Here is a 13,699-nt window from a genome sequence, read left to right as displayed (position 1 = left end):
GTTGGGATTACAGGTGTGAGCCACTGCATCCAGCCTTTGTTCCTTTGTAAACTGTACCTGGGGAAGGAGTTGGGTCTGGCTGTACCTGGGGAGGGAATTGGGGATGGGAGGATGGGAGGTGAGGCATCTCCATCAGACTTCCCCTGCCAAGCCTGAGGAACGTAGAGAAAGGAAGGAGCCTGAGGGATCTGAAACACCCAGGGCCCTCCCACTCCAGTCCCCAAAAAAGGGAGAGGGTGGAGCCACCCTCATCAAGCCCTGAGAGGTGACTTTTGGGAGAGCTGCCTGGAAACAAAAGTGAAACTTAGTGCCCCAGACAAGCAGGGGCAAGCCTGCTAAGGAAGCTGTGGCCAGAAGCACAGATCAGGTACCGCTGCCCACTCTGTCCACTGGGTCCTCTGCTGCCCCTTCCTGCCTGGCAGCCCTTCTGGGCCTCAGCCCTGGTCTCCCGCTGCCCCAATCCCATCCCTGGGCTCCTTCCCCTCTGACTCCCCTGCCGCCCCCACTCCCACCCAGGCTCTTTGCCCTGCTGTGTGGTCGCCCCACTGCTGCTTCTGAATGGGCTGCCTCCCCTACCTGCCCCAGTCCAGGTCCCCTGCTGAGACTCTCCCCTAAAAGTCATGGCTGGGCTGATGCTCCTCACCTTGGGAGGGTGCTCCCTCTGTGTGCTTCCTGCCATTCCTGGGTTCTGGAACTGGGAGAACTGAACTAAAGGATGACAGGAGCAATCTGGAATTTTGTTCACAGAGCTTTGATGAACTTTCTGTAAGATTTACTTTGTTTCAATACAGAGTCTTAGGAGACGGTGTGGGGAGGGAATGGTCTCTGAAGCACAAGGTAAATCTTGTTTTCCAAGGATGTCTCCACTGTGGGCAGAGGAGGACGCAGATGACCCCGAACACACGCTCCTCCTCCACAATCAGCATTCACCGTTTATAATGATACCAGTAACATGGAATATAGGGAAAAACTCAATGATCAGGAGAAATGCTTTTATTTTAAAATTTAGTAAGAAGAGAGCCTGGTCCCCAACGGCTCCCTCCTGCAGGGCCCCGTGACGCAGAGGCTGGACAGGGCTGGCCTGGAAAGGGGCCCCAGCTCCATCTGTCCCCAGCTCTGTGGCCTGGGCGGGTTACCCCGCCTCTCTGCGCCTCTGGCCCCTCCTCTGTAAGATGGGAATGGCCCCTGCAGGCCTAGGGCAGCATCACATGAGTTCAGACTCTCTCAGCACTTAGAAGAGGGCCTGGGCCTGGGGGATGGAGGTGCTACTCTGATTTTTTTTTTTTTTTTTTTTTTGAGACGGAGTCTCGCTCTGTCGCCCAGGCTGGAGTGCAGTGGCCGGATCTCAGCTCACTGCAAGCTCCGCCTCCTGGGTTCCCGCCATTCTCCTGCCTCAGCCTCCCGAGTAGCTGGGACTACAGGCGCCCACAACCGCACCCGGCTAATTTTTTGTATTTTTAGTAGAGACGAGGTTTCACCGTGGTCTCGATCTCCTGACCTTGTGATCCGCCCGCCTCGGCCTCCCAAAGTGCTGGGATTACAGGCGTGAGCCACCGCGCCCGGCCTTTTTTTTTTTTTTTTTTTGAGACGGAATCTCTGTCTGTCTCCCAGGCTGGAGAGCGATCTCAGCTCCCCGCAAGCTCCGCCTCCCGAGTTCACCCCATTCTCCTGCCTGGCCAGGCACAATGGCTCATGCTTGTAATCCCAACACTTTGCGAAGCTGAGAGAGGAGGATCATCACTAGAGGCCGGGAGTTCCAAACCAGCCTGGTCAACATAGGGAGACTCCTTATCTACCAAAACTAAAAAAAAAAACAAACAAAAAAAATAACATGAATAGTAAAATGCCAGGAATTTACTGAACTGAAATAGTAAGAGGTCTTATTCTGAAGTGGAGAATTTTATTCACTTTTCTTATTTTTAATGGGTTGGAGGACGGTTGGCAGAAATACTGCGAGGATGGGGGATCTGTTCCTGGAAAGACCAGGGCTGGCGCCCCGAGCTGGGAGAGGTCACCTTGGCCCTACTGCCCCTGCCAGCATCTTCTCTTCCCCTCTCCCTGGTCCTCCCGCTTGGGAAAGCTGCAGAAATTCTCAGGACTTGGAGGCTTGAAATGCTCAGGGGTCTTCCAGAAAGCAGAATAGAAAGTAGAAGGGCAATGACCAATCAGAGAGGCCAAAGAGAGGGAGCTCAGGCCCTCAGGGAGACAGCACGGGTCACAATCCTGGCCAGGCATGGTGGCTCACGCCTATAATCCCAGCACTTTGGGAGGCCGAGGTGGGTGGATCACCTGAGGTCAAAGGAGTTCAAGACCAGCCTGGCCAACATGGTAAAACTCCATTTCTACAAAAATACAAAAATTAGCCGGGCATGAAGGAGGGCGCCTGTAATCCCAGCTACTTGGGAGGTTGAGGTGGGAGAATCGCTGGAACTGGGTAGGTAGAGGTTGCAGTGGGCCGAGATTGCACCATTGCACTCCAGCCTGGGCGACAGAGTGAGACTCTGTCTCAAAAAAAAAAACCAAAAAAAAATGAAATGAAATAAAAGAAAAGCAAAATCCAAAATTGAATCCTCTGTAGAATGTAACCACAATTCAGGAGAGCAAAAGCGATGTAACTCCTTCAGCCAAATATCTGTCACAACACTCCCTTGGTGACAACAGCTTTTCCTGTTCACCCAACTCTGTGTTTTGTGCAGACAAAATTGTGAAACACACACCTAAGCAAAGAGCACAGTGTTAGAGGAAGCTCCAGTCTCCACCCCGTCACTCCCCAAGAAGAAGGGTTCTGGTATTGGACATGTAGGGGTCGAGAGGCCTGTGGACCTCAAGGAGGGGGTGTCCAACTGCAGCTGGAAAGAGGGATCTGGGACTCAGGCGAGAGGCGTGTGAGCAGCTCAGAGAAGGTACTGAGCCCAGCGGAGCCAGAAAGGCACACCCACAGTTCTCAGGCAGGGGATCCCCACCCAACCCAGGCAGAATAGTGATGAGGTCAGGGCATTCCCATGCAAAGAGCCTCAGCTGTGGGCAGCAGCGGGTGCCCTCCCAGGTGGGAGGATGGGAAGTAGCAGACAAGGTGGGAGGAAGCACTCTCCTCCTCCTGCCCTCCTGCCAGCGCTTCCTCCCCCTCCTCCACTGCAGTCCTCCTGGCCAACAACTAAAGGGGAGACCCTCCCTCACCAAGGAGAGGGGTCCAAGTGAACAGAAAGAGTTGGGTTTGGCTGGCCGCAGTGGCTCACGCCTGTAATCCCACCACTTTGGGAGACCAAGGTGGATGGATCACCTGAGTTCAGGAGTTCGAGACCAGCCTGGCCAACATGGTAAAACCCAGTATCTACTAAAAATACAAAAATTAGCTGGGTGTGGTGGTGGGCATCTCTAATCCCAGCTACTTGGGAGGCTGAGGCAGGAGAATCACTTGAACTTGGAAGGCGGTGGTTGTAGTGAGCCAAGATCGTGCCACTGCACTCCCGCCTGGGCGACAGAGGGAGACTCCGTCTCAAAAAACAAAAAAGAGTTGGGTTTGAAAAGTGGCTTGAGCCTGGGGTGACTCCAGATGACGCTCCCTGCATCTTTCGTTTTCCCTTTCTGTTGCACAGAAACACGATGGCTCTGCTAACAGCCGAAACATTCAGCTTACAGTTTAACAACAAGCGCCATGTCAACAAGCGCGGTGTCAACAAGCCTTACTACCCGAGGAAGGCCCTCTTGTGTTACCAGCTGATGCCGCAGAATGGCTCCACGCCTACCAGAGGCCACTTAAAAAACAAGGTGCCACACGGGCTCTCTGGGCACAGTCCCGGCAGGGGCTAAACCCATCTGATGCGTGCAGAAAATACATGAAATGCCTGCCTATAAATTTCTCAATTGCTGATTTAACACCCTCTGTGCTTTCCGAACCCTCGGTCCCTGCCTGGGTTCTGGCTTAGCTGGGTCTGAGGGGCCCAGCTTCCCTAGGACGCTCCCCATTCCTTCCCGTCCCCGGGCCTCCGAAGAAGTCATCCCTTCTGTAGAATCCTTTCTGTGGAATCCCTTCTGTAGAATGTTCCTTCTGCTCCTCTCCTTTACTCATTCTCCCGATCTCAGCTCAGTTACTACTTCGGGGAAGCCGAGGTGCCGTGCCACGGTCTGAGTGCAACTCCCTCACATCCCTGCCCTCCGCTCTATTGCCAGCCCGGACCCGCCCTGCCTCCCCGACCCCCACCCCGGCTCTCACCTGCTGTTTAGGATCATCCCAGGTTGGACACAGCCTCCTAGGCGGGTGTCCAAAGGCAAGGTCCACGAAGTTTCGGGACTGGGGCGTGGAGATGGTGTCTCTTCTTCTGGACACTGGGATCTTTGTCCAATTTAGAGAAAGCTGTGGAAGCCTCGGGACAGATGAATTAACACACGGGTGCGTGAGTGCAGGGCTGTACAAACCAAGGAAGGCAGGAAGCGGGTGCTTGCCCTGTGCTAGGCCGGGCCACCCACTAGAAAGTTCACCGGACAAGGCCGGGCGCGGTGGCTCAAGCCTGTAATCCCAGCACTTTGGGAGGCCGAGATGGGCGGATCACGAGGTCAGGAGATCGAGACCATCCTGGCTAACACGGTGAAACCCCGTCTCTACTAAGAAATACAAAAAATAGCCGGGCGAGGTGGCGGGCGCCTGTAGTCCCAGCTACTCAGGAGGCTGAGGCCGGAGAATGGCGTGAACCCGGGAGGCGGAGCTTGCAGTGAGCTGAGATCCGGCCACTGCACTCCAGCCTGGGCTACAGAGCGAGACTCCGTCTTAAAAAAAAAAAAAGAAAGTTCACCGGACAGACCCCTCCGCACCCCCTCCCTGCCCCAGTCCCGGCCCCCGCCCCCAGTCACGTGACTCCTGGCCTCTCTATTCTCACCTCCCGGGACCCTCCCCAGAAAAAGGAGCATGCAGAAATTCGCTTTATTAACAAGATCAAGTCCATGGGGCTGGACGAAACCCAGTGCTACCAAGTCACCTGTTACCTCACGTGGAGCCCCTGCCCCTCCTGTGCCGGGAAGCTGGTTGACTTCATCAAGGCTCACCACCATCTGAACCTGCGCATCTTCGCCTCCCGCCTGTACTACCACTGGCGCCCGAACTATCAGGAGGGGCTGCTGCTTCTGTGTGGATCCCAGGTCCCAGTGGAGGTCATGGGCCTCCCAGGTAGGAAAGAGGCTTTGCAGCTCCAAGAGGGCAAACCCCCAGGGGCGCAGGCTTGGCTGGAGGGGGGACGGTGAGGCGGGGGCGGGATCTGTGGGAAGCCAGGAAGGAAGGATTGTGGCTCGGTCGAGGCCCAAGATCCGACACCACCCAGGAGGGAGAATTCCCCGGACACAGCAATGTCCAGGAAGAGGAAGGAAAGAGAGGGGAAAGGAAGCAAGAGTTCCTGGCGCTGCAGCTGCTGCCCCTGGGGCCTGTCTGGTTTCCCTCTTCGATCTCAGAGTTTACTGACTGCTGGGAAAACTTTGTGGACCACGAGGAACCGCCTTCCTTCAACCCCTCTGAGAAGTTAGAGGAGCTAGATAAAAACAGCCGAGCCATAAAGCGACGGCTTGAAAGGATAAAGGTGAGGAGCTGTCCTGCCTGCTGCCCCCCGCCTCCTCACCGCCTGCCGCAGCCCCGCGCCCAGTCACACCTCTGCCCACTCCCCTTACCCCTACCTTTTTTTTTTTCCTTTTCTTTTTTGAGACAGGGTCTCACTCTGTCACCCAGGCAGGAGTGCAGTGGCACGATCTCGGCTCACTGCCACCTCCGCCTCCCGGGTTCAAGTGATTCTCGTGCTTCAGCCTCCCGAGTAGCTGGGACTACAGGCACCCACCACCATGCCCAGCTAATTTTTGCCTTTTTAGTAGAGACAGGGTTTTACCATATTGCCCAGGCTGGCCTTGAACTCTTGGCTTCAAGTGACCTGCCCGCCTTGGCCTCCCAAAGTACTGGGATTACAGGTGTGAGCCACCATACCCGGCCCCACTACCTGTTTTTTTGGGGGGTTCTCCTCTCGCACCAGGGGCTCCCTCTTGTTCTTTTAGATTCCAGGGGTACATGTGCAGGGTTGTTACATGGATATATTGTGTGATGCTGAGGTTTGAGTCACCCAGTCTACTGGCACATAGCACCCAATAGGTAGTTTTTCAACCCTGGTCTCCCTCCCACCCTCCCTTCTTTTGGAGTCTCCAGTGTCTATTATTTCCATCTTTATGTCCATGTGTACCCCTCACCATATACAAAAATTAACTCAGCCGGGCGCAGTGACTCATGCCTATAATCCCAGCACTGGGAGGCCGAGGCAGGCGGATCAAGAGGTCAGGAGTTTGAGGCTAGCCTAGCCAACATGGTGAAACCCCATCTCTGCGCCTGTAATCCCAGCTACTCGGGAGGCTGAAGCAGGAGAACTGCTAGAACCCGGAAGGTGGGAGGTTGCAGTGAGCCAAGATCACGCCACTGCACTCCAGCCTGGGCAACAGAGCAAGATTCTGTCATGAAAGAAAAAAAAAAAATTAACTCAAGATGTGCTGGGCATGACGACTCACACCTGTAATCCCAGCACTTCAGGAGGCCAAGGCGGGTGGATCGCTTGAGCCCGAGAGTTCAAGACCAGCCTGGGCAACATGGAAATCCCTATCTCTACAAAAAATACAAAAATGAGCCAGGCATGGTGACATGTGCCCATGGTCCCAGCCATTTGGGAGAGTGAAGTGGGAGATTGCATGAGTTCAGGGAGGCGAAGGCTGTAGTGAGCTGAGATCGTGCCACTGCACTCCAGCCTGGGCAACAGAGTGAGGCTTTGCTTAAAAAAATAATAACCTGGGCCGGGCACGGTGGCTCATGCCTGTAATCCCAGCACTTTGGGAGGCTGAGGCGGGTGAATCACGAGGTCAGGAGCTCAAGACCATCCTGACTAACACGGTGAAACCCCATCTCTACTAAAAATACAAAAAATTAGCCGGGTGTGGTGGCGGGCACCTGTAGTCCCAGCTACTCAGGAGGTTGGAGGCAGGAGAATGGCATGAACCCAAGAGGCGGAACTTGCAGTGAGCCGAGATTGTGCCACTGTACTCCAGCCTGGGCAACAGAGCGAGACTCTGCCTCAAAAAAAAAATAATAATAATAATAATAATAATAACCCAAGATGAATTAAAGACTTAAATGTAAGACCTCAAACTACAAAAATCTTAGAAGAAAACCTGGGAAATATGAAATACTCTACTGGACACTGGTCTATGCAAACAATTTATGATTAAATTCTGAAAAGCAAATGCAACCAAAACAGAAATTGACAATTGGGATCTAATTAAATGGAGCTCCTGCACAGCAAAAGAAACTATCAACAGAGTAAACAGACAATCTCCCTTTGCTAAGGAGCTCTTGTCACCTCCCTGTTTTTCTCCACGCCTTCTTGGCCCTTCTGGTGCCAGTTCTTTTCTCTTTCTAATGATCTCATCCTCACTTCTCCCTCCTTCCTCCCTGTGATGTCTTACCAGTTGATACCTCCTAATTTCTCTCTTTCCATCTCAGCAGTCCCGGAGTGTGGATGTTTTAGAGAATGGCTTAAGAAGTTTGCAGCTTGGACCCGTAACCCCCTCATCGTCAACACACAACTCAAGATGACTTTCCCTGGGGCATGTCAGTTGCCTCATAGCCTGCTGGTCCTGTGGGCAAGCACCAAGCTCCACAGTGCCAGTTCCTTGCCCCAAACCTGGCCCCATCCAAGTACAGAAGACCTTTCTTTCCTCCTTTTGCCGTCTGTTCTAAGTGGGTTAATAATTTTATAATTGAAAAAATAAAGATAATTTTAAAGTCTGTAAATCCGGCCAGATACAGTGGCTCATGCCTGGAATCCTAGCACTTTGGGAGGCTGAGGTGCTCAACCAATAAATTTCTATTGTTTATGAATCACCCAGTCTGTGGTATTTTGTTATACGACATATGGACTAAGATACTGAGTTAAGGCAGAGTGCAGTGGCTCATGCCTATAATCCCAGCACTTTGGGAGGCTGAGGTGGGTGGATCACGTGAGGTCAGGAGTTTGAGACCAGCCTGACCAACATTGTGAAAACCCGTCTCTACTAAGAATACAAAAAATAGCCAGGTGTGGTGGCACGCGCCTATAATCCCAGCTACTTGGGAGGCTGAGGCAGGAGAATCACTTGAACCTAGGAGGTGAGGGTTGCAGTGAGCTGAGATCATGCCACTGCACTCCAGCCTGGGCAAGCGAGTGAGACTCCATCTCAAAAAAAAAAGGAAAAGAAAAAAAGGCCAGGCACGGTGGCTCACCGAAATGCTGTAATACCAGCATTTTGGGAGGCTGAGGCGGGTGGATCACCTGAGTTTGAGAATTTGAGACCAGCCTGACCAACGTGGAGAAATCCTGTCTCTACTAAAAATACAAAATTAGCCTGGCATGGTGGCAGTCGCCTGTAGTCCCAGCTACTTGGGAGGCTGAGGCAGGAGAATTGCTTGAACCTAGGAGGTGAAGGTTGCGGTGAGCTGAGATAGCGCCATTGCACTCCAGCCTGGGTAACAAGAGCAAAACTCCATCTCAAAAAAAAAAAAAAAAAAAAGTGTACAAAAGATTTCATTCTACAGCACCAAAAAAAAATAAAAATAAAAAACAAACAACAACAACAATGCTCTATTGAAAGATTCTCTGTTGACTAGAATCACTGCATTATTTTATAGTCCAGGTAACCTCTGTCCCTTCTCAGTATCTGTGTTCAAATAAATAAGGTCAAACTCTATGGAGCAGAGGTGCCCATAAAATTGATTGAAAAAAGCAAAAAACAGCCAGGTGCCGTGGCTCACGCCTGTAATCCCAGCACTTTGGGAGGACGAGGTGGCAGATCACAAGATCAGGAGTTCAAGGCCAGCATGGCCAATATGGTGAAACCCCACTCTACTAAAAATACAAAAAAAATTAGCCAGATGTGGTGGTGGATGCCTGTAATCCCAGCTGCTCAGGAGGCTGAGGCAGGAGAATTGCTTGAACCTGGGAGGCGGAGGTTGCAGTGAGCCAAGATCACACCACTGCACTCCAGCCTGGGCGACAGAGACTCTGTCTCAAAATAAAATAAAATAAATAAAAACGATAACTATTTAAAGTCATTTCCACAGTTAATTACTTAAGGCTGATGCAGTTTCTGAAAACTTCACAAGCATGCAAAATCCTAGAATATGGTGTCTTTTAAAAGGTTCATAAAAGGTTGGAAAGGACTCTGAAAAGCACTCTTGAGTACAGGTTTCTAATAACTTTAAAATCATATCATGGAAAAATAAATAAACGTTAAAAGATCATATCATGGGTAAGAATTCCCCATGAATTCCACAATTCCCCAGGAATTGGACTGGGTAAGAATTCCTGTTGCTTCAATAAGAAAAAAAAAAAACCAGAAAACTGACTGGTTTATAAAACTGCTAACACAAGTAAAACAAAAATTAATGAAATACCAGGCCGGGCGCGGTGGCTCACGCCTGTAATCCCAGCACTTTGGGAGGCCGAGGCGGGCGGATCACAAGGTCAGGAGATCGAGACCACGGTGAAACCCCGTCTCTACTAAAAATACAGAAAATTAGCCGGGCGTGGTTGTGGGCGCCTGTAGTCCCAGCTACTCGGGAGGCTGAGGCAGGAGAATGGCGTGAACCCGGGAGGCGGAGCTTGCAGTGAGCCGAGATCGCGCCACTGCACTCCAGCCTGGGCGACAGAGCGAGACTCCGTCTCAAAAAAAAAAAAAAAAAAGAAATACCAAAAAATACTTTGCCAGATTATCATGCTAAATCAGCCAATATGAAAATTGTTTAGATATACAATTTGAATGAACTCCATGGTCTAAATCAAATTACCTGCGATAACCCATTAGTTATCACTGCTATGCACCTACATTGGAGAAGCAACTGGCATTCAAGAGGACATAAGTCCAGTGTCAAGCATGGACTCATGGAGAACCAGGACGGCCACCTTGTCCTTCCTGAGGAAAAAAAGCTTTTATTCTTAAAGGTTCTGTATTCCATGACTCATCATGGAAAAGATAAAATAATCCAAATTGAATATATGTACTTATAAATTGAGGAAATAGTTTTTATTTATTTATTTATTTATTTTTGAGATGGAGTTTCACTCTTGTGGCCTAGGCTAGAGTGCAATGGCGTGATCTCAGCTCACTGCAACCTCTGCCTTCCAGGTTCAAGCAATTCTCTTGCCTCAGCCTCCCAAGTAACTGGGATTACAGGTGCCTGCCACCATGCTCGGCTAATTTTTGTATTTTTAGTAGAGACGGCGTTTCACCATGTTGGCCAGGCTGGTCTTGAACTCCTGACCTCGGATGATCCACCTGCCTAGGCCTACCAAAGTGCTGGGATTACAGGCGTGATCCACTGAGCCCAGCCAAGGAAACAGTTTAAAACCATTGTTTGGTTGCATATTCTTGGGAAGACAATCAAAGCTTCAGGTACATTTGGCTGCCTGATGGGCCATTTTAAACATTTATAAAGGGATTTCATTCAATTGTTATTTTCAATGCTTGTTTTTTGGTTGTATAAAAGCTTTCCCATACAAGAGGGCTAATGTTGTAGCAGCAGATTATTATGCTACAGTGTATTTTCACCAGACAAAGAAAGCTTTGTGTGGTTCACTGAGGACAACCCCTTCACAATCCAGAACCCGAAGAATGGATCTTCTGAACGTCAGAGAAAGACTGTCCTTGCCATCCACATTGCAGCAAAACTTTGGAACCTTGAACTTTGGGTTCATAATCTCACAACTGAGAAGCGTACCTCCACATTCTTGGAACTGTTCACCCACCAGAACCCTTAAAGTAAAACTAACCAGAGACGTCTCTCCCCAGAAGAAGACGGAATCCTTAATGGGAACAGCTTTTCCCAAGATCACGGATCAAGACTTCTCTAGGCTGGGGGCTGGGCGCGGTGGCTCAAGCCTGTAATTCCAGCACTTTGGGAGGCTGAGACGGGCGGATCACAAGATCAGGAGATGGAGACCGTCCTGGCTAACACGGTGAAACCCTGTCTCTACTAAAAAATACAAAAAACTAGCCGGGCGAGGTGGCGGGCGCCTGTAGTCCCAGCTACTCGGGAGGCTGAGGCAGGAGAATGGCGTGAACCCGGGAGGCGGAGCTTGCAGTGAGCTGAGACCTGGCCACTTTACTCCAGCCTGGGAGAAAGAGCGAGACTCCGTCTCAAAAAAAACAAAAAACAAAAAACAAACAAAAAAAAACTTCCCTAGGCTGGGCGCAGGGACTAACGCCTGTAATTCCAACACTTTGGGAGGCCAAGGTGGGAGGATCACTTGAGGTCAGGAGTTCTAGACCTACCTGGCCAACATGGTGAAACTTCTTCTCTACTAAAAATTTAAAACATTAGTCAGGCACGGTGGTGGCGCAAGACTGTAATCCCAGCTACTCGGAAGGCTGAGGCAGGAGAATTGCTTGAGTCTGGGAGGCAGAGGTTGCAGTGAGCCGAGATCATGCCACTGCACTCCAGCCTGGGCAACAGAGTGAGACTCTGTCTCAAAAAAACAAAACAAAACAAAAAAGATTTTTCTATTACCATGAGACTCTTATCTTTGAATATTTTTTCTTATTTATGCCTCTATGAACAATAGAAGTGGAAAAGGAGTCTATTATGTGCACTTATGGAGTATACTTTTATTTGTAAAGGAGTTTACAGCCAGCCTTATATATGAATAAGCTTATACTTTAATAGATAAAAGATAAAGGCCCAGTGTAGGTGAAAAACTTTAATGGCACATATGTTGCCTCATAATAAGTCAGAAACAGAACATTCATTCACGCATTTTAACCCACATCATGTGTTAAAGGAAACACCACCTTCAGTCTTCTAGAAGGACATCATTTGTTAGGTCCTTTTTCCATGGTTTAGAATAAACGTGGCAATAATTAGAATGTATCCCTCGTGATAGGCTCCATGGCAGATTCTACTTTTTTTTAGGGTGAGGGGACAGTCTCCCTCTGTCACCCAGTTTGGAGTGCAGTGGCACGATCTCGGCTCACAGCAACCTCTGCCTCCTGGATTCAAGCAATTCTCCTGCCTCAGCCTCCCACGTAGCTGGGACTACAGGCGTCCACCAGCATGCCCAGCTAATTTCTGTATTTTTAGTAGAGACGGGGTTTCACCATGTTGGCCAGGCTGGTCTCGAACTCCTGACCTCAAGTGATCCACCCACCTCAGCCTCCCAAAGTGCTGGGATTACAGCGTGAGCCACCACACTGTCGCCCAGGCTGGAGTGCAGTGGCATGACCTTGGCTCACTGGAATCTCCGCCTCCCGGGTTCAAGCGATTCTCCTGTCTCAGCCTCCCCAGTAGCTGGGATTACAGGCACGTGCCACCATGCCCAGCTAGTATTTGTATTTTTAGTAGAGATGGGGTTTCACCATGTTGGCCAGGCTGTGCTCAAACTCCCGACCTTAGGTGATCCTCCCGCCTCAGCCTGCCAAAGTGCTGGGATTACAGGCATGAGCCACCGCGCCCGGCCAGCAGTCTACTTTAAAGGGTATCATTACACAACAGACTTTAAATTCTTTCGTGAAAGTCATGCTGAATAACAGAATTCGCGAAACAGAAAAGTACCTGGGCATCTGTTGACACTTGTGGCCTGTGAAGAAATACGTCAAATGTAGATTATACAAATTCAGCTGTAGGAGATTAATGAAAAGACTACTTAGTCAAGCGAGTAGACTCTTCATCCAGCTCATTCTCTATTTACTTTTAGGATTTGGTGTATGGGGACCCTGTGTGCTGCAAATTCTTGGTATTATCCTCCCGATAGCCATAATAGTCTCCCTGATGTGCTGTATTCTCTAAGGTTTTTAATGTTTGTACACAGCCAGCTCTAAAGCATCAAATGGTCTCTCTTCAAGTGGAATGACAAAAGCTAAAAGAAATGTGCGACCATGAGGTCACCATGACCTAGGAATGACATGCTGAGACCCTCAACCCAAAATGATAACAGAGTGGCAATAAGGCCCTAAGTTTTGGTCACACTGTCACTTAAGTGAGAACCTGGCCAAAAAGGGGGAATTTTTACAACAAAATTAAGGAAGGCCATTAGTTTGGACTGAGCTTATACAGTTGGCCTCAACAGACCAAACTAAACAAAATGGAGTCACTTGTGCTAAATGTGACATAATCAAACTAAGACTTTAAGGAAACATAGATCCTAGAACACACCAAGTTTTGTTTTTCTCCCGTAAACAGAACATCCCAGCATAAAGAGGTACCCTCTACTCAGTCCTTGTTCCCTCCTCTCGAAACCTACTGCTCTATTGTTTCTCAGTGAGTTTCAAGACCAAATAAGTACATTTATGATGGTAATAGTGACATCAGTGACTAAGGTTTTCATCAATCTCTCAAATTGAGAAAATTATCAAAAGGGGTAAATTGGCCAGGTGTGGTGCCTTACACCTGTAACCCTAACACTTTGGGAGGCTGAGGCACGTGGATCATGAGGTTAGGAGATCGAGACCATCCTGGCTAACATGGTGAAACCCCATCTCTACTAAAAATACAAAAAGTTAGCTGGGCGTGGTGGCACAGGCCTGTAGTCACAGCTACTCAGGAGGCTGAGGCAGGAGAATCACTTGAAACCAGGAGGCAGAGGTTGCAGTGAGCCGAGATTGTGCCACTACATTCCAATTCCAGCCTGGGCAACAGAGTGAGACTCCATCTCAAAAA

The 13,699-nt window shown here is 49.8% G+C and overlaps 1 protein-coding gene across 4 annotated transcripts; it reads left to right on the top strand.

The window, feature by feature from the left end:
* Positions 1 to 265: 265 nt before the first annotated feature.
* Positions 266 to 7,891, top strand: APOBEC3H (apolipoprotein B mRNA editing enzyme catalytic subunit 3H). Of its 4 annotated transcripts, XM_025399865.1 has the most exons (6): positions 266 to 367; positions 3,597 to 3,768; positions 4,894 to 5,161; positions 5,440 to 5,564; positions 6,028 to 6,121; positions 7,514 to 7,891. In XM_025399865.1, exons 2-5 carry the CDS (start codon positions 3,604 to 3,606, stop codon positions 6,085 to 6,087), a joined length of 618 nt encoding a protein of 205 aa, XP_025255650.1. In that variant the 5' UTR covers positions 266 to 367; positions 3,597 to 3,603; the 3' UTR covers positions 6,088 to 6,121; positions 7,514 to 7,891. The 4 variants fall into 4 exon arrangements, with proteins under 4 accessions (XP_025255650.1, XP_025255648.1, XP_025255647.1 ...); XM_025399863.1 differs by lacking the exon at positions 6,028 to 6,121 and having other exon boundaries at positions 315 to 367; positions 7,517 to 7,888; XM_025399862.1 differs by lacking the exons at positions 266 to 367; positions 6,028 to 6,121 and having other exon boundaries at positions 3,604 to 3,768; positions 7,514 to 7,725.
* The last annotated feature ends 5,808 nt before the right edge of the window (positions 7,892 to 13,699 follow it).

Source organism: Theropithecus gelada, chromosome 10 (assembly GCF_003255815.1).
Source record: "Theropithecus gelada isolate Dixy chromosome 10, Tgel_1.0, whole genome shotgun sequence".
In the NCBI taxonomy this organism is placed as follows: domain Eukaryota; kingdom Metazoa; phylum Chordata; class Mammalia; order Primates; family Cercopithecidae; genus Theropithecus; species Theropithecus gelada.
This window is presented reverse-complemented; position numbering and strand designations above follow the sequence as displayed.